The sequence below is a fragment of the Plecotus auritus genome, assembly GCF_963455305.1.
Source record: "Plecotus auritus genome assembly, chromosome: 13".
In the NCBI taxonomy this organism is placed as follows: domain Eukaryota; kingdom Metazoa; phylum Chordata; class Mammalia; order Chiroptera; family Vespertilionidae; genus Plecotus; species Plecotus auritus.
In genome coordinates this window covers 31,567,946-31,588,141 of record NC_137779.1, presented here as the reverse complement: position 1 = coordinate 31,588,141, position 20,196 = coordinate 31,567,946, and the positions used below count along the sequence as shown (strand labels likewise).

Genomic DNA, 20,196 nt, shown 5'->3' with positions numbered 1-20,196 from the left:
GGTTCCCGGTCAAGGGCACAGGCCCGGGTGGCGGGCTCGATCCCCAGTGGGGGGCGTGCAGGAGGCAGCCGATCCATGATTCTCTCTCATCACGGATGTTTCTCTCTCTCCCCCTCTCCCGTCCTCTCTGACATCAATAAAAATATATTTAAAAAATATATATATATATATATATATACGTCTTTGTCAAAAGATGGGGGGTGGGGGGAGCAGAGAATTCTGCATGTTCATTTGGGGGCCCGGGCGGAAACAGCTGATGTCATCGACAACTTGTCCCCCGCCCCCCTCCCCTCCCCCCCCGGACCCAGCACCCACACGGCGTCACAGGAGACGGAACCCGTGGGAACGTTTTATCACGTGTTTGGCTTTAACACAGGTGAGGCCACGCCCCCACCAGGACAGCCGGGCTTCTCCCAGACCTGGTCCCGGGTCCGCTGTCCCCCAGGCCTGTGCGCCTACTACCCGCTCCAGGCCCTTCCCCCACGTGTGCAGGGCTCCCCCTGCAGGCCACGGAGGAGGAGGACGGGTTGGGACCAGGTTGGGGAGGAGATGGGGGGTGGGGGTGGGCGGGGCACCCTCATGAGTGGGGAGGGACCTCCAGTGTGCCCACAGGTAGAGGTCCCTGCCAGCTCCAGGGATCAGAGGGCGGACCGGCGGACGTGGGGCGGGGCCTGGCCTGGAGCCTGCGTGCGGCTCGTGGTGGCAGCCAGGCATCCAAGGTCTGCCCCTGCTACCTGGGCGCCAGGGGGAGGGCACCCTCAGGTGAGACAGGGCACCAGCCCCGGCCCACGTGGCTCCGAGGTTGAGCATCGACCTACCAACCAGGAGGTCACGGTTCGATTCCCGGTCAGGGCACACACAGGCCCGGGTTGCGGGCTCCATCCCCAGTCGGGGTGGGGGGGGGGCGTGCAGGAGGCAGCCGATGGCTGATTCTCTCTCCTCATGGATGTTTCTCTCTCCCTCCCCCTGTCCCTCTGAGATCAATAAAAATATATTAAAAAAAGAAAAAAAGAAAAAAGGTAGGACCATTGGTGCCCTTCCCTCGGCCGGTGGAGAAATTCGGTGATAAGTTCCTGGGACCAGGGTGACCTCAATGCCCTTCTCCATCTACAGGCCCTGAGGGGGCTGGCCCTGCCCTCTGGGGGCTGAGGATCTTGGTTCTGGGGGAAGGGAGGGGGGTGGAGGCCGAGCCACACCCACCAGGACGCCAGCTCCTGTCTCGGGCCCCCCCCCCACCACGGGACCACTTCCTCCCTGTTCCTGTTCAGGTGGCCTTCCCTGAGCCCCCAAAGCAGCCAACTTCACACTGTGTGTGTGTGGGCGGGGGGGGGGGTGGCTCCTGCCGTGAACCAGCCCCGGACGGTCCCCCCCAAATCCCCCCTGGCAGCCAATTGCTCCTCAGTGACTAGCCTCTTCCTAACAGAACCCCCATTCGCTCCAGGGGTGAGGTGGCGCCTCCCGGTCCAGCTCACGTCCCCAGGAACCCTGGTGAAGGGCTCCCTGCCTTGTGGGCGGCGGGCGGCGGGCGGAGTTGGCAGCCACGCCCCAGGGGCCTCCCGAGGACCGACAGGAGGCATCTCGTTCTGCACGTCCCACACGCACAGTCAAGTCCTCCGTCCACGGGCTTCCTCACTTCTGAGACCTGGCAGGCCCCCCCCCCTCCCCGAGCTGCAGGCGGGAGGCTCATTCCCTGGCCGGCCTCCACTGGCCCATCTGTGAAATGGGTGCAATCCCTCCGGGACACGGAGTCATCCAGGAAGCGCTGGGCAGCACGGAGCTGGTGACCCCGAGGGGAGGGTGTGACCCCCCACGCAGAAGCCCCTCCACCTGAGGGCAGGTGGGTCCGGGGTCCAGGCCTCCGGGTCGGCCACCGGCAGCCCCGCCGCCGGAAGGGCAACGGGGCGCTGAGCCTGAGCGGCTGGGAAGCAGCGAGGTCATGTTAGTCTGTCGGTGTCACAGGAGTCCAGCGGGGGCCCCAGCGCGGGGGGCTCGTCTGAGTGTTGGGGGACAGGTGGACAGAAGCACCAGGGACCGGAGGGGGGGCGGGGCGGGCAGTGTGGAGGCGAGGGGGGTGGTGAAGCTGCTGGGCTCTGCTCCGAGGCCTGCGGGAGGCCCGGCCCGGCCCGGCCAGCGCATCCGTGGAGTCTCCACTGGCAGGAAGGACAGCATCTCCCGTCCCCAGTCCCCACCCGGCGGCCGGCCGTGACGGCGTCTCCTGGACAGACCCCTCCCAGCAGGCAGTGGGGCCGGCGCCCCTGTGTCCACGAGTCGGTGCTGGCAGCCAGGGGGCCGCCCCACGACTGGGAGGCTGACCTGGGGGCTCTTGCTTCGGGTGCTGGAGGCTGGGGCCCCATGCCTGCCCCTGTGGCCCTGGGCCGGGGGCCGTGACCGTCTGTCCTCCGCCAGCACCTCTCAGAGCGCCAGGGCCCGGGTGCCTCGCCGCAGGAGGCCCAGGGGCGGCAGCAGCAGCAGCAGCAGCGCGGTGGCCAGCAGCGAGCCCGCGGGCCCGGGCGGCCGGGCGGCCAGGGAGCTGCAGGCGCACACCTGGTAGCCGTCCTCTGAGTGGCTGCGGTCGTGCTGGCCGGGCGGGGCGTGGGCCCCCGCCTCTCCCTCCGCGCCCTCGCCCTCGGGGTCGGCCTGTGGGTCTCTGCAGACCAGCCAGTCCCGGGCCGTGGACTGCGGGTAGCCGGGCGCCACGGCCGGCTCGCTGTCCGGCACCTTCCAGTACTCCCTGCCGCGGAAGAAGTAGGCGGCCCCTGCGGGGAGAGGGAGGCGCTGAGCTCGCTGCTCAGGGTGTCGGGACGGACGCAGGCCGGACAGTGGGGCAGGGGCAGGGCGGCGAGGCCACAGGGAGGCGGGACGGCCGCAGGGTCAGGCCCCTCAGCCCTGGGCGCAGCCTCACAGGCCCCAGGAAGCTCCGGGGGCCGCGGCCACGTCGGGGGGATGGATGAGACACCCCGATTTCCCACGGGACACGATGCCGCCAGGTCAGGGAGGGACGAGGGGACAGGACAGGCACCGGCCGGCCACACTGCAGGGGGTGAGGGGGGCCCCGGAGGGTCAGCAGCACCCCCCCAGCCCCCTCTCTCTCGATCCCGGACTGCTCCCGCCCGCGCCGGGCTCACCATCAGACCAGCGCATGGCGTCGTCCAGCGTGCTGGGGACGCCCCTCCACGGGGGGCTGCGGGCCGGGTGGCCGGGGTCCATGCGCCGCGTGAGCTCATCGTAGCGCCAGTACAGCTGGTCCTTAAAGAAATAAGTCTTGTCATTGTGGGCCCAGGAGAAGGCGGCGTCCACGCCGCCCGGCGGGAGGCCGAAGTCGGAGACGGGCCGGGGGAATCCTTCTTCCACGTGCGTGTCCTTGAACACCCAGTATCTGTCTCCTGGGGAGAGAAAGAGCCGGGGGCTCAGCCCACTGGAGAAGGGGCTCCTCCCGCCCTGGCTTCTGCCCCAGGCACCCGTCCCCGGGGACCGTGCATCCCCCCCACCCCCCCGCAGCACCCACCGTGCTCACGAGTGTTTACTGAGCACCTCCTAGCCCAGCGGTCGGCAAACTCCTTCGTCCACAGAGCCCAATAGCCACAGGACAACGACGGACATTTCTTTGGAGAGCCACGTTTTTTAAACGTAAACTTCTTCTAACGTCACTTCTTCAACACAGACTCGCCCAGGCCGTGGTATTTTGTGGAAGAGCCACCCTCAAGGGGCCAAAGAGCCGCAGGCGGCTCGCGAGCCGCGGTTTGCCGACCACTGTAACTAGGGGCCCACGCACCTGCCCTGGGCCTCACACCTGCCCCGTGCCCCACACCGGTCTGGGGGTCCTCCCGCTTGACAGCAGCCCGCGGGGACAGGCTCTGAGGAGGCAGCCGATTACGGGCCGAGTCACGGCCCCTGAGACGCCCTCTGTCTGCTCTGGCTCCAGGCTCCCGCGAGGAGGTGGGCTGGGAGCAGCTGAGGGAAGAGAGCAGGCCCTGCAGAACGCGGTCTAGGAGGCTCGGGCACATCCTGGACTCGGCCGTGCGGCTGGCCGCTCTGCCAGGGACGAGGGCGGGAACGCGAGGCTTAGGGTCGGTGGGTGACGGCACAGCCCCCCGCTCCGGGGTAGCGATCACTGACCCGGCTCTTCGGGAGAAGAGAAGCAACCCATTTAGGAACGCGTTGCCGGACAGAGCCCTGGGAGAGAGGTTTCCCCGGAGAAGGTGCAGAGAGCTTGGGAAGAGGCTCAGCATCCGTGGTCGCGAGGGACACGTACAGCAGCCGCAGGCCGGCCGGTGTGGCTCAGCTGGTCGCGGGGGGGGCGGGGGGGGCGCAAAGTCACCAGTTCCGTTCCGTTCCGGGTCAGGGCCCAGGCCCAGGGGCGGCTCAATTCCTGAGGGTGCGGGAGGCAGCCAATCAGGGTTTCTCTATCACATGGATGTTTCTTTCTTTCTCCCTCTCCCTTCCTCTCTCTCTAAAAATCAATTTTTTAAAATATATTTTATGGATATTTTACGGAGAGGAAGGGAGAGGGATAGAGAGCTAGAAACATCGATGAGAGAGAAACATCGATCAGCCGCCTCCTGCACACCTCCCACTGGGGATGTGCCCGCAACCCAGGTACATGCCCTTGACCGGAATCGAACCCGGGACCCTTCAGTCCGCAGGCCGACGCCCCATCCACTGAGCCAAACAGGTTTCGGCTCTAAAAATCAATTTTTAAAGAAAGCCGGGCCCTAATCGGTTTGGCTCAGTGGATGGGGCGTCGGCCTGTGGACTGAAGGGTCCCGGGTTCGATTCCGGTCAAGGGCATGTACCTTGGTTGCGGGCACATCCCCAGTGGGAGGTGTGCAGGAGGCGGCTGATCGATGTTTCTCTCTCATCGATGTTTCTAGCTCTCTATCCCTCTCCCTTCCTCTCTGTAAAAAAGTCAATAAAATATATTAAAAAAAAAAAACAGGATAAAAAAAGCCGGGCTGTGGCTCCATGGCCGAGCGTCGACCTATGAACCAGGAGGTCACGGCGCAGGCCCAGGTTGGGGGCTCCATCCCCAGTGGGGGGCATGCAGGAGGCAGCCGATCAGTGAGTCTCTCTCATCATTGGTGTTTCTCTCTCTCCCTCTCTCTGAAATCAACAAAAATATATTTAAATTTTTTAAGTCCATTAAAAAAATCTTATAAAAGAAGACCCTTTGCAGACTCTGGAAACAGCTTAAGTGCCTGTGAGTGAGCCGGGGAGGAGGTGAGGGATGACGATTCCATGTAGACACGTGGTCAGGGCTGTGAGGCTGGGGCGGGGTGGGGGGAGTGGGGGTGGGGGGTGGGCGGAGCCACAGCACAGGCCCCGGGGGCACCCTGTCTGACAGTTCAAAGCTGGAGCTGCGGATGCTCCTGGGGACCCCCCCCAACCCCCCGTGTTCACAGGTTGAGGAAGAATCAAGTCTAGAAGGTGCCACTGTGACTGTGGCCAACCCTGGGCAGTGAGTGTGGGGGGCCGGGCCCTGGGCCCCACACACCACACGGAGGCCAGGCTGGGGAGCCTGTCACCCCAAAACACAGCAGCCTCCGCGCCCCCCCTGCGTGTGACGGAGGAAGGGCCGCAGCCTCAGGCACCCATCCTGCCTTCTCCCCAGGAAGCAGGTGTGGGGGTGCACCTGCCATCCCGGATCGACACCCGGGCCTGGCCGTGGTCCCCATGCGCTTCTGACCCCTGCGTCCTCGCCCCTCTCCTGGCGCCAGCCTCGTCCCCCTCCCCGCACTCGGCCGGACCGTTCCTGCCCCGGGACCTTAGCACGGCTGTTCCCTCTGCCTGGAACACTGTTCCCTCAGGTCGACCTGGAACGGACTTCCTCATCCCTTGTGGCTGTTCATCCTGGGCCCCCCCCCCCGCCCCCCACTCTGTACCTGCAGGGCCGCCCAGCGCGGGGCACCGAGCAGGTGCTCAGCAAACACACCGGCAGGCACGCAAACGCACGGCCTGGTCTCCGCTCCGTGCCCGGAGCACACCGCAGGCCGCCCCCCGTGCCAACGCAAGCTCGGGGCGCCGGGCAGCCGGTGGGCGCCCACCTCTGAAGAAGACGATCTTGTGGTCGATGGTGCGCTCGTACACGGCGTCCACGCCGTCCAGGTGCGGCGGCAGGCCCCGCCAGAAGCGGTGCATCTGCGCCGGCTGCAGGGACACCAGGTGCCGGTCCCGGTTCAGCCGCCAGAAGTACTTGCCTGCGGGGACAGCGGCACAGCTGCGGTGGGGGGGGGGGGGGGGGGCCGGCCCGGGGCCCCACGCGCACCCCTGGCGCTGGGCTCCGCGGGGTTACCTTTGAAGAAGAAGGCCTCGCCGCGGATCTGCGCCACCGCGTCAAAGTGGGCGCTGCATCTGTGAGGCACGTCCTTCCCGGGCCTGGGGACAGAGAGAGCCGTGGGCTGGGCGGGGAGCAGCGTCCCTGAGAGAGCCCCACGCCACGCCCGCAGCTCTGGGACCCGCAGAAGTTACAGCAAAAGCAAGCCCGGCCCTAACCGGTTTGGCTCAGTGGATAGAGCGTCGGCCTGCGGACTGAAGGGTCCCGGGTTCGATTCCGGTCAAGGGCATGTACCTGGGTTGCGGGCACATCCCCAGTAGGAGGTGTGCAGGAGGCAGCTGATCGATGCTTCTCTCTCATCGATGTTTCTAACTCTCTATCCCTCTCCCTTCCTCTCTGTAAAAAAGCAATAAAATATATTAAAAAAAAAAAGCAAGCAAGCCCGGCCGGCGTGGCTCAGGGGCTGAGCATCGGCCTACGAACCAGGAGGTCAGGGTTCGAGTCCCGGTCGGGGCGCAGGCCGGGTTGTGGGCTCGATGCCCAGTGGGGGGCGTGCAGGAGGCAGCCGGTCAGTGATTCTCATCACGGATGCCTCGCTCAAGGCTCAGTGCACAGAACGGCGCTTTTCTCGGAAGAGCCTGGGGTTCAGGGTGCCCAGTCACTACTGGGGGGCAGAGGGGGAGGTGCTGTTGCAGGGTAGACAGGGGCTCACACGTACGGGGTGCTGGGCCGATTGTCAGGGGGGTCGGGCAGGAGGCGAGGGTCCTCAGGCTCCGTGGTGTCCGGCTGTGCCGTGGGGGAGACGGATTCCCGCACGCCTGCAGAGACAGGATGGCTGCGTGGAACCCAGTGCACCCGCCTCCCTCAAATCCCAGCCCGCTTCCCCGAACCCCGGGGTGGCCCCAGGCCGCTGGGCAGATGGGCCTGCGTGTGCCCCGGAGTCCCGCACCGGCTACAGCGCGAGCAGGACAGGCCCAACTCTCGGCCGGAGCCAGCGACCCCCCGCAACTCCGGTCCTGGGCACAGACCCCCGAAGAAGCAGACAGCGTTCCCACAAAAACTCCTACACGGGGGCTCTCGGCGGCGTGACCCCTAACGCCAAAGGGGGCGCAACCCAGACGTACATCAGCGGATGTAGAGAGAGGAAATCGTTCTGCCCTAAAAAGGGACGAAGAACTCCCCTGGCCGGTGTGGCTCAGTGGATAGAGCGTCGGCCTGCAGACTGAAGGGTCCCGGGTTCGATTCCGGTCAAGGGCACGTACCTTGGTTGCAGGCTCCTCCCCGGCCCGGGCCCTGGTCGGGGCATGTGAAGGAGGCAACCCATCGATGTGTCTCTCTCACATCGATGTGTCTCTCTGTCTCTCCCTCTCTCTCCCACTCTCTCTAGAAACCCACCGACACCCGCCAGGTCACAGGGGTGGGCAAACTTTTTGACTCGAGGGCCACCATGGGTTCTTAAACTGGACCGGAGGGCCGGAACAAAAGCCTGGATGGAGTGTTTGTGTGAACGAATATAAATTCAAAGTAAAGGAGCGGAGGGGAGAGCAAGAGAACCGGATCGAACAGCCGGATCCGGCCCGCGGGCCGTAGTTTGCCCACGGCTGCGCCAGGATGTGGTTGGAGCTTGAAAACAGGTCGCTCTGTAACAGGAGCCGACACGCAAGGCCCAGAACAGGCAAATCCGTGGAGGTGGGCAGAGGCAGAGGGTGGTGCCGGGGGCGGGGGTGGCAGCGGCTGCTGGTGGGGACGCACGGGGTGGGCACGCTCCTGGCTGCACTGCATTGTGGGTGTATTCATGTCGGATTGTGCACTTTATTTTATTTTATTTTTTTTAAAATATATTTTATTGATTTTTTACAGAGAGGAAGGGAGAAGGATAGAGAGTTAGAAACATCGATGAGAGAGAAACATCGTTCAGCTGCCTCCTGCACACCCGCCACCGGGGATGTGCCCGCAACCAAGGTACATGCCCCTGACCGGAATCGAACCCGGGACCCTTCAGTCTGCAGGCCGACGCTCTATCCACTGAGCCACACCGGCCAGGGCGGGATGTGCACTTTAAAGCGGTACATTTGCCCGGCTGGCGTGGCTCAGGGGCTGAGCGTCGACCTAGGAACCAGGAGGTCACGGTTCGATTCCCCGTCAGGGCACAGGCCCGGGTTGTGGGCTCCATCCCCAGTGGGGGGGGCGTGCAGGAGGCAGCCCGTCCATGACTCTCCCTCATCACGGATGTCCTATCTCTCTCCCTCTCCCTAAATTAAAACAACATTTTCCTGGTAAATTTTACTGCAATGAAATAACCAGAGGGCAGTGGGTGTGGGGAGGACACGCGGGAGGGAGGGTGGCCTGGAGGGCGAACAGGGAGTTCACCGCAGCGGGGCCTCCTTCCGCGGCACTTCCCACGCGTCCCCAGCAGAGGGCACCCGGCGGCCGGCTCTGGGATTGCGTCCGCTTATTCCACACATGTTACCCCGCCAGGCAGGTGCTGGATCTCCTGCGGGCTCTGCACCCAGGGGGTCCCCAGCCTCCGTCCCCGTCCTCGGGGCGCCCGCGCCGGCCCTCAGGGGGTGGGGGCACTCACCATACAGCTGCCAGGCGCGCACCCGGTCCGCATAGGGGAGCCCGTAGTGCAGCGGGTCGCCCACCGGGCCCTGGTAGTAGGGCTGCATGATGGACTGCGTGGCCGCCACGTGGCTCAGCCCGATGGCGTGGCCAAACTCGTGCACGGCCACCGCGAACAGGTCCATGCCGTGGGCATCTGGGGACACGGGGAATAGTGAGCCACGGGGGACGGCGAGCTACGGGGGACGGTGAGCCACGGGGGATGAGCTACGGGGGACGGTGAGCTACAGGAGATGAGCTACGGGGGACGGTGAGCCACGGGGGATGAGCTACGGGGGACGGTGAGTCTCGGGCGTGGCTGCAGGGATGGGGAGGCGCGTGCCCACGGGCCGGGTGTCTTGGGGTTGACCCATTCTGTACGGGGCCCATCTGGGCCCAGTTGCAGGGACCGGCGTGGAACTCCTGCACCCCACCGGCCAGGACTCTCGTAAGACCTGTGTGTGGGGGAACTCCACGCGGCCTCCCCTCCCCGACCCGCATCCACGCCTGCGGGGGCCTCGTAGCTCCCTCCCGCCTGGGAGATGAGACCAGGCGAGGAGAAGCTCTCAGCCAGGGGACACGGAGCCCCAGGCCCGCAAACCCAGCCCAGCCCGGCCCGCCCGGCGGGGTCCCTGCCCCAGATTGGGGGGGCGGGGTGAGGTCGCCCTGAACTGGAACTGTCCAGCTGTTCTCACGCGCGGACAGGGGTGCCCGGGGCCGGATGCTTCAGGAGGCCCTGGCGGTTTCTCCATCTCCGAGGGGTCGCCGTGGCTTCCTGCATCCTCCCCGGTCCACGGGCGCCCCCCCCCCCCCGCTACCCCGGGGCTCAGCCCCCGACGCACGCACCTGCGGACCGGAAGGTCCAGGCCTCGTCGTCGTCGAAGTGGGTGTCCCCCGCGGTGTGGTGGTCGCCGGGGAAGAAGGCGTGGGCCACGGTGCCGCCGGGGCCGTCGAAGGGGTAGCGGTCGTTGTGGTCGGCCGTGGAGAAGTCGATCTGGATGTCGGCCGCGCTGCCCGCCACCTCGTGGAAGTTCAGGGGCGTGATGTCGCCCCAGACCTTGAGGGCGTAGTGCATGAGCGCACGCACCGTGTCCCGGCCCAGGGGCGAGTCCCGCGGGAACCTGCGGACCCTGGGGTGGGCGGGGTCAGAGCCAGGGGTCAGAGCCAGGGGTCGGGTCACCGGGACGGGCCGTGTCCCCCCCGCACCAGGCTGCAGTGGGCTGCCAGGGACGCCCTTCCCCAGGGTTTGGAAATGGGGCGTAAGGTAGGGTGTGGGCTCGATCCCCAGTAGGGGGTGTGCAGGAGGCAGTCGATCATTGATTCTCTCTCTTTTTTTAAAAAAATATATTTTATTGATATTTCACAGAGAGGAAGGGAGAGGGATAGAGAGTCAGAAACATCGATGAAAGAGAAACATCGATCAGCTGCCTCCTGCACGCCCCCCACTGGGGATGTGCCCACAACCCAGGTACATGCCCTTGACCGGAATTGAACCCGGGACCCTTCAGTCCGCAGGCTGACGCTCTATCCACTGAGCCACACCGGTCAGGGCTGATTCTCTCTCCTCATGGATGTTTCTCTCTCTCTCTCTCCCTCTCTCTTCCTCTCTGACATCAGTAAGAATATATTTTAAAAAATAAAGGTAGGGCCCTAGCCGGTGTGGCTCAGTGGATAGAGCATCGGCCTGGGGACTGAAGGGTCCCGGGTTCGATTCCGGTCAAGGGCACATGCCTGGGTTGCGGGCTCGATCCCCAGCAGGGGGCGTGCAGGAGGCAGCCGATCCATGATTCCCTCTCATCATGGATGTTTCTCTCCCTCTCCCCTCCCTTCCTCTCTGAAATCAATAAAGATGTATATATTTTAAGAAAAAATTAAAAAAATAAAGGTAGGGATTAAGACGAGACCATCCAGGACATCCTCCACTGCGTCCGTGGAGAGCGACCCCGTGGATAAAGGACACACACAGAGGACGTGGGCATGTGAGGATGGGGCGGGGACGGGGGTGACGGGCGGGCAGGCTTCCGCTCAGGGTCTGGGAGCAGCCAGCCCTGCTGGCCCTGGATCTCCGACTTCTGGCCCCAGAACCGAGGACGAGCCCCCATGGTCTGAAGCCCCGAGGGGCACGGGGTGTTCCGCGGGCCCCCAAACACGAAGGCCGGGGCAGGCAGCGGGGAGCCCATCACCCACCTCCACGTCACCCACCTCCACGAAAGGTTCCTCTTGCTCCACGTGGCCGGGGCCGGGGCCGGGGCCTGGCGCCTCCTCCGAGCCGGGGCCGGGAGGTCGGGCAGGGAGCAGCGAGGGGTTTTCATCAGCGCCAGGGTGGCCTTGTCTGCAGGGGGGAGGGGGGTGGGGGGAGGGGGGAAGGGTCAGCAGCCAGGCCCAGCTCGGCCCTGCACGGGGTCCCCACAGCACATCTGGTGGGGACGGGGTGACTAACTCATGGCCAGCCCTGACGAGGGTCTTCACAAAATTGGAATTGGGCCCGGCCGGTATGGCTCAGGGGTTGAGCCGACCTAGGAACCAGGAGGTTATGGTTCGATTCCCGGTCAGGGCACAGGCCCGGATTGGGGTGTGGGCTCCATCTCCAGTGGGGGGCGTGCAGGAGGCAGCCGATCCATGATTCGCTCTCATCGTGGATGTTTCTAACTCTCTTTCTCCCTCTCCCTTTCTCTCTGTAAAATATCAATAAAATATATTAAAAACAAACAAACAAACAAAAAAACCTTTTTCAAAAAGTAGGGTGCTCACTAACCCCCCACCCCCAGATTTCTGGTTCCTCTTGGAAAGCTGGGCGTTTGGGCAGCACCGGCTGGCACCCCGCAGGGCAGGGATCAGGCTCAGAGTGTGGGTCCTGCCCTTCAGTGTGGAGCCGGGTCTGGGGGTGGCTGTGCCCACCCCTGGGGGGAGGTGAGGGTGACGGAGGGGCTCCCACGGGGGGGGGGGGGAGAGGGACTCCTGGGTCCTGCCCTAGGGACAGCAGGCCCGTCCCTAAACCCCACCCCCACCCCGGTGGGCGGGGGGCGCAGGGAGGAGGGGGTTGGGGACCCCAGGCCCCCAGCTCGGGCTTGGGACTGACCCAGGACCCCGGTGGCCTCCAGGCCAGCGAAGCGCTGCATGGCGGCCACGGCCTTGGTCAGCTCCTCTTGCGTCCGCAGCTGCCCCGTGGCGGGCTCCGAGGGGGGCAGGTATCCGAACCTGCTCAGCCACTCCTGGGGCAGAGAGCGAGAGAGAGGGGTGGGGTGGGGGCCCCCCCCCGCCTGGCCAGCCCCATCAACACCTGCCCAGCCCAGCCCTGCTTCACCCACCAGACACCTCGGCCCCTCCCTCAGCTCCCGCACAGGCGGCGGGAGACACGTCTCCACACACTCCTGCCCCTCTTCCCCCCCCCAGGAGGTGATGTGCCCTGGGGGACGCCTAAGACAATCACATTTTAACACAGTTACTAGCCCTGGCTGGGTTGCTCAGTGGTTAGAACATCGGCCCCTGGGACCCAAGGGTCGTGGGTTCGATTCCCATCAAGGGCATGTACCTAGCTGCGGGCCCGAACCCCAGCCTCGTCGGGGCCCATGTGGCAGGCAACCCATGGATGCGTCTCTCTCACGTCGATGCTTCTCTCTCTGTCTCTCCCCCTCCCTTCCACTCTCTCTAAAAATCAACGGGAAAAATATTCTCGGGTGAGGATCAACAAAAATAAACATGAATTAAAAAGGGTTGTCAAAGGAGACAGAGTCAGGGCTGGCGGAGGCGGGGTTGGGGTGGGGGGGGGGGCAGCAGCCTGGGCCTGAGGTCTGAAGCCCACACGGAGCAGGAAGGGCAGGGAGGGGGCTGAGGGGCCGGGGCGTCTAAAACAGCCCCCCCATCCTGTGCCCCCCATCCTTCCAGCTCATCCCAGCCTGGGGGGACGCAGGAATGTGCCCATGGCTGGGGTTTCTCTTTCCCTCCTGGCAGTTAATACACTTGAAACGTCAGAGGAGGCTCCGGGATGGGAGGGGGTGGGAAGGGAGGGGAGGGGAGGGGAGGGGGGGTGGGAGGGGAGGGGAGTGGGAGAGGAGGGGAGGGGAGTGGGAGGGGAGGGGGGTAGGAGGGGAGGGGAGGGGGAAGGGAATGGAGGGGAAGGGGAGGGGGGTGGGAGGGGGGAAGGGAGGGGAGGGGTGCTACCAGAGAGGTGAGAGCCCCCCCAAGCTCTGTCCATGCAGGGGTGAAGGTGCGCTCCAGAAGCCAAGGACGCCCCGCCCCCAGGCACGCGCCCCGCCCCTCGCTGGCCCCGCCCCCAACACCTAGGAGCCCGCAAGGCTGGGTCGGTCGGCGGGTCACGTCGGTCGCATTGCGGGGGGGGGGGGGGGGGGCACCCCCTTCTCGTGCACCCACCCGATCTCCCCGCCCCCATCTCCCCGCCCGGTCGCCAAGGCACCCACACGCACGTCTCCAGGGCAACAGGCTGCACCGGGGAGGGTGGCAGAGCCTTCTAGAAGGCCGGAGGGGGCAGGGCCGCGGCGGGGGGGGGGGGGGGGCCAGCCCTCAGTGGCCACCCCCGTGCCACCCGCAACCCCAAGGGCCTCGGAGACGCTCTCCTCCACGGCCCCTCCCCCAGCCGAGCCGGTAGACAGACCGGGAAACTGAGGCGGGGCGCCCCGCCCAGCACCCCGCAGACGCGGTCCCCCACCCCCACCCCCGCCTTCCCGCGCCCCAGCCTTTGCACTTGTCCCCGGCGGTGCGTCCGCGCCGGGCGCCCACAGGTGCACCACCGCGCGCCCCATCACCTCCCAGCGACTTCAGTCCATTTCGGGGGATGCAGCCGCCACCCCGAGGCGCTCGGGACCCCCCCCCCCCACTGCGCCCCTCGGGCCACAGCACCTGGCCCAGGGCCTCCTGTCTCACGGCTCCGGCTGCGCTGAGACCCGGACGCTGGGAAACAGGAAGCGCCACTGGGCGCCCTACTGTGCGCGGGTCCGGGCAGCCGGGGAGGCGCAGGAGCAGAGCTGCAGGCGGGGGAGCGGGGCCGGAAAGGAGCCGCTGCCAGCGTCCCGCCGCCCCTGTTGCCCGCGGGGCACACCCCGGCCGTCCCCACCAGGTGCCTGCCTGCGGCTGGCGCGGCCCGGCCTGGGTTTGGCAGCTCTGCGGGGACCGCGGGGACAGACGGCTGGACGGACGGCCGGCCTCCCCTCCCACTCCGCCGCTAAGTGGACCCCACCAGCCTCCCGGTATGATGAGCAGTGGCCCCATTGCACAGACAAGGAAGGTGAGGCCTGGGCCTGGTTGAGCCCCTCCCCCGCCCCCCAACAACAGTAGCTCCAGCCGGGCCCCGGGCCCGGGTGGATCAGTGGTTGGGCATCGACCTAGGAACCAGGAGGTCAGGGTTCGATTCCCGGTCAGGGCACAGGCCCGGGGTTGTGGGCTCGATCCCCACCAGCAGGGGGCGTGCAGGAGGCAGCCGATCCATGATTCTCTCCCATCATGGATGTTCCTCTCTCTCTCCTCCCTTCCTCTCTGACATAAACATATTTAACGATAAAAACATATTTATAAAATAAAACAAAAACATATTTATAAAATAAGACAAAAACTATAAAAACATATTTATAAAATAAAACAAAAACTATAAAAACATATTTATAAAATAAAACAAAAACTATAAAAACATATTTATAAAATAAAACAAAAACTATAAAAACATATTTATAAAATAAAACAAAAACTAACGGGACAGCCGAACCCAGCCAGCACCCGCTCCCTGTCCGCTCTGCACCCGATGGGGTGACCGGCATGTCCACGTACCGCTGAGGAGACCGGGGCGCCCAGGTCCCCCTCTAGCTGCATCGATGCAACCTTGCGAAGGGCTCACGGAGGCAGGGGCTAGGTGACAGCAAAGACCCGGGAGAGGCCCCCGCCTCCCGAGGGGGGCACCCAGGATGAATGAGCACCGGGAGCGGTGACATCACCGACGCTGAGGATGAGGACGAGGGATGGGGATGCTAACGTGGCCGGACACTGTCCGTGCACTGACCCGCCTCGGGGCTCGCCGCCCGCTCGGGGAACGCCGCGTGGGGACAGGGGTGCGTGTCTGTGGCGTGTGCTCATACCTGGCGCTCACCGAAGAACCGCTGGGTTCACCTGTGAGGCGGGCACCGCTGTCCCCACTTCACGGAGGAGGAAACCGAGGCGCTGAGAGGTCGGGACGCTCGCCCGCGGCCACGCAGTGAGCCTGGGCCGCCTGGCCTCAAGGCCTGTTCCCGTAACCGCTGTGCTACGGGGAGGCGAGGGCCTCTCAGCGGGTGCTCAGGGAGGACCCGAGGGATGGGAAGCAGCTGGCCAGGTGCCCGGTGGCTCATGCAAAGGCCCTGGGGCAGGACCGGCCTGGGAAGTTCAGGGAGCGGACAGGGACCGAGGGGCGGGCAGAGGGGCAGAGGGAGGGAGGGAGGGCCCTGAGGAGCAGGTGCCTGTCTGACCCTGTCCACACCACTCCTGCCCGGCACCCAGAGGCCGTCAGTATCACCTTTCACCGCCTGCAGCTTCTCGCTGGCAGCCCGTTAGTTAGCAGGAGACAGACACTCAGGGAAGCCGGAGCAGATGGCGCTGTGTCACAGAACACTGCCGAACCCCAAATCCTCTCACCCTTCCCGTAGTCTGCCTCCCCCACCCCCACCCCCACCCCACCCCCCACCTGCCAGATGCTGCCGTGAGCCATTCAGGGCATCACCCAGTTCGCGTGTTGTCCGTCCCCCCCCCCCCCCGCCGCCCTGTTCTCATGGCCCCATTGTCCAGATGAGCAGACTGAGGCCAGCGCTTCGTCAGGTCCCAGGCCGCTGAGCAGCAGCCTGGGGTCCACACGGATGAAAGGGGATCATCGGGGCACCCTCCCGGCTCAACCGCAGGCGTCCAGCTCGGTCCTCCCAGGCCCCACTGGCTCCCACACCAAACCCACAAAGACTTCTCAGTCCCCCAGCGCTGGCCGCCAGCCCAGAGCCTGAACTCGCTTGGAGAGCCGGCTGAGGGTCTTAGGAGTCGCCCACCATTTGCATGCAGGCTCCCCGGGGTGTGGGGGAGGGGCCTTGGATTGCCCTCCCCTCCCCTCTCCTCCCGTCCCCTCCCCTCCCCTCTCCGTTAACCCTTCCCTGCTCTGGGCCCTGGCTCCTGGTGGAGGGCATATGGCCGGTTTCTCGGCTGCAGCTGCCAGGCATACACCTGGCCCCCTGCCAGGCCTATGACTCCATCCTGAGCCCCCACGGGGTCCATGGCTCTCCGGGGGGCGCTGGGTCCAGAGGCCACAGGCCCAGGCCAGGGTGACTGTCCCCCCCTGCCACCCCCACCCCCACCCCGTGCCGGCCCCAGGAGGAGGGGGACAGGGTGCTCCCAGCGAGGTCCTGGCGGCCACTCCCCATCACCCCCCTCCGTCCTGCTCAGCCCCTGGCAGCCCCCGGGTCACTGAGGGTGCAGCCCGTCCCAGCCACCCTCACGCACAGTCCCAGCCACAGACCCCGTCCCCCCGTCTGGGCGTCAGGCAGCCCTAACAGGCCCGGCGGTGGGAGGCCATGGGCACGCAGAGGCTGCTGCCGGGAGGAGACACTTTAGAGGCACGTGGGGAACCTGCCTGCATGCCCGGGGCCTCCCGCGGGGCCTGGGCCCTCACACCACCGCCCCGCCAGCCCGGTTACAGGGCGTGACACCGTGCGGTGAGCGAGCTGCAACAGGGCAGACAGACGTCCCAGGACAGACGGCCAAGTGTGGACGGAGGCGCACGGGCGGGCAGCAGGTTGTCCCTCGAACACGCGGGGCTGAGGGTGGTCCCGGGGCCCAGACCCTTCGGGAAGGATCCCGGGGACACGGGAAGAGGGGGGAGCCTTGGGGCCTGGCGTGGCCCTGAGTATTTTGCTCTGGGCATCACCCACCCAGAAAGGATGAAAACTTGGGGCCCTTCGGCCCCACGCCACCGGCCGACAGCACCCATCAGCGCGCGCGCAGCGGCCTCAGTGCAGCTTTGTTCCCAGCTAAAGCCGAGGCTGGGCTGGGGGAGCCCTCCTGGGACCGGCCACTGCCTGGCCACCATCTGGATGACGCTGAGTGGCACTTACAAAGGGGCCCTTCTCCTGACTGGCGGCCGCAGAGCTGAGCATCCAGCCGGTGTCGTCCCCCCACTGGTCTGAAGGGGGCGCGGGAGGGAACCCCCACTCCCCATACATCCCCGGTGTCTCGGGCCCTCCTGCACTTCTGGGCTCAGGCTCCGATGTGCCATTCCCCCGACGGCCACCAGAGGGCGCCTTCTGTCCACAAACGGGGGCAAGAGGCAGGCAGGCGGGCTTTCTCCCACACCGGGTGGGCGAGTCCGACTCCCTGGGGTGGGGGCTCCCCCAGCAAGGGCAGCGTCCTCTGCTCTCTCTCACTCTCTCCACAGGGCCAGGCGCCAGGGCCCTGCAGTCTCTGGGCTCCAGGCTGGGGGAGCCATGGCCCTCCCCTTGTCCGGCACATCCGGGTGACCCCTGGGTGCTGGGGAGCCCATGGGAGCAGTGGGAGGAGGCGCACCCAGGCCGGGGCTGGGGGGAAGGTGCCTGACCTCTCGCTCGCTCTCTCGCTCCCTCCCTCCCCGGGCCGTCGGGGGAAACTTCGGAGCTGCACTGGGTCTGAGGGATGAACTTGGCTGGACTGGCGCCCCATCCCCTGACCGTGGCCCCCACGAGCCTTCCAGGCCTGGGTTGTACGGTCACTCAGCCCAGATGGGCAACGCGATGTCCCCATAGCATGCACCCCAGGGGGGGGAGGCAGATCCGGGACACCCCAGCCCTAAAGAGCCGGGAGGAGGTGGGGTGAAGGCGCCCAATCTCAGAGGCAGGGTGGCTGGGAGACCCCAGCTATGGGGTCCTTCAGACCCTGGCTGCACCCCTCAGGGTGGCTCAGAGGCTGGGAGCCCAGAGCCTGCGTGTCATCCAGAACCTGTGGCCAAGTCGTGGCCAAGTCCTGCCCAGTACGGGGTGCAGATGACACCCAAATGCACCCCCTCTCCCACCCGAAATCCACCTGCAGCTCCCGAATGCCGTGGGAGAGGGGCCGCCGGCACCCCTGCAGGGAGGCTGCCCGCCGCCGTGGGGCCAAGGGTCCTGGTCCAGGTCCCTGGGCGCAGGGAGGACAGCCTCTGGGCAGGAACCTCAGAAGGGACCTGCTTCATGCATCAGCGCCCTGGCCTGGCCTCCCAGGGAGCCGGGGGTGGCGGACACGTCCAGTGTGATCTACAGCTCCCCGGTCCAGAGGAGGCTCCGAGCCTGGCGGGCTGCACGGGGGAGGGGGTGTGGAAAGAGGCCACGGCCGCCGCCTCCAGTGCGGCTCCCAAGCCAGTGGGACAGCTGGCGTTGCAGGACGTGGGCGCTGGGGAAGGCGGTGGGGCTGCAGCCGAGCCTGGGACCGGCAGGGGGACCCCATCGCGCTCAGGGCAGGGCCGTGGGGGCGGCAGAGCCAGGCTGGGCGCCCTAACAGTGCAAGTGGAGGTGGCGCAGGGCCAAGAGCCATTCCCGGTGCGGGGCTGGGGCCGGCTCCCTGGCTCCCCAACACCCTCCACGGAGCCAACTCGAGAACCGCCGGCGTTCCGGGCGCCCACACTCCGCAGCCCCGGCCTCTCCTCGGGTGTGGGTGTGCGCCCCTCTCCCGCCCTTCCCCGGAACACGCGCGGGGCGCACGGCTCCCCGGGCTGCGACGCCTGTGTCCCCCGCCAGGCGACCCCCGCTCCCCTCCCTCCGCGGGCTCCTGCGGCTGCAGCGCGCTCCGAGCGCACGGGGCGGGGAAGGGACCGGTGCGGGGAAGGGACCCGCGTCCCGCACTCAGCCCGGCGCCGCCGAGGCTTTGCTGCCCGGGAAATGGGTCCAGGGCGCCGGATGGGTCTGCCCGCCCCGGAGCGCCTCGCGGCTGCGCACTCACCACCCCCAAGCTGAGGTCCTCCGCGCGGGGCGCGGGCGCGGTGCGGCCCCCGCAGGCCGCCAGCAGTAGCAGCATCAGCGGCAGCAGCGGGACCTGCGTCCGGGGGCGCGGCGGCCCGGGCATCGCGATCGCAGGGCGGGCGGGTGGCGTGGAGGTCCCCGCGCCCTGCGTCCCGAGTGCCCCGCGCGCCGCTCCCGGCCGACTGAGCGGCCCAGCGGAGGGGAGGGGCGGGGCCTGCTAATATATGCTAATGTGGCGGCTGTGCGCCCCGCCCACCTCCTTAAAGGGCCCGCTCCCCGCGGGGATGTTCGGAATGCCCACGCCCGCCGCGAGTCCACCTGGGGCGGGGCTGCAGCGCCTGAAGGAAGGAATTTGCCTGGTGTCCCCACCTGGTCCCGTGCGGGTGGGCGCGGAATCCGGGGTCCCGGCCACCCCCTCCCCAGGACCTGACCCCGGCTCCCCCGCCTGGACCCCGCGCGGCAGCCGCATGCCTAGCGACCGCTAGGTGGCGCCCCTGCACCGCAGTGGATGGGGCTGGAGGTGGGTGGGCGTGAGCGGTGGGGTCGGTGGGGTAGGGACTGGGGCTCCCCCGGGGGCTGAGGCCGTGAGAGGCGCTGAGGTGAGGAGGGAGGGAGGGGTGGGGTGCTGGGGTGGAGGTTTGGGAGCGGCGGGGTCAGTGAGGGCGAGGGTCTGAGGTCACTGTGGGCTTGGGCAGGGGAACAGCTGACTTGTTGGTAGTTCGTATGTGTCCGGCGCATGCTCAGAGCCTCCCGTATGTATAGAATCGCATTCACGTCTCACAACATCTCATGAAAACGGCGATTCCCGTTTCCAACGGGGAAGCGGAGGCCCGGAGAAGTGAAGGAACTTGCTGGAGGTCACGGAGCGCAGGGTCAGGGGCAGGCCGTGCGGGGTTGCCACGTTCCTATGCAGACCCACCCTCCCACTGGGTTTCGGTCCCTGCCAGGGCTCCTACGGCTCCCTCTCTCCCCCTTCACCCCGTGGTCACAGCTGGGGTGTTAGGACTGAAGTCCCATCCTGCAGACAGGGAAACTGAGGCCCAGGCCCTTCCACTGCCTCCCAATCGGAGGGGCTGAGTGCTGGGTTCCAGGCAGAGTCCCCCCTCCTCACGCCCCACTCCACCCCACCCACCCCCGCTCGTCCTGTGCCTGTCACTCCCAGAGCCTGGGCCTCCGCATCCACTCAGCGCCACTCGGCAAGCATCGCACAGGGTTTCCCAGCCGCAGGCCCAGGGCCCTCTGTCATTGGGTCGGTTGTGGGGGTGGGGGGGAGACGGCAGTGAGCCCCACTCTGTGCACTGGCCTGGGAAGGCGGGGTTGGCTCAAAAGGAAGTGGAGGGCCCTGAGGGCCTGGCTCAGTGGTTGAGCGCTGACCTCTGAACCAGGAGGTCAGGGCACAGG

General features: G+C 66.4%; 1 protein-coding gene across 1 annotated transcript; it reads right to left on the bottom strand.

The window, feature by feature from the left end:
• Positions 1-350: 350 nt before the first annotated feature.
• On the bottom strand, positions 351-18,955 carry MMP17 (matrix metallopeptidase 17). Its single transcript, XM_080649817.1, has 10 exons — positions 18,776-18,955; positions 11,952-12,084; positions 11,075-11,204; positions 9,719-10,002; positions 8,853-9,029; positions 6,990-7,089; positions 6,290-6,372; positions 6,042-6,194; positions 3,126-3,383; positions 351-2,756 (listed from the first exon to the last, which is right to left on the bottom strand). Exons 1-10 carry the CDS (start codon positions 18,896-18,898, stop codon positions 2,413-2,415), a joined length of 1,785 nt encoding a protein of 594 aa, XP_080505943.1. The 5' UTR covers positions 18,899-18,955; the 3' UTR covers positions 351-2,412.
• Positions 18,956-20,196: the final 1,241 nt, after the last annotated feature.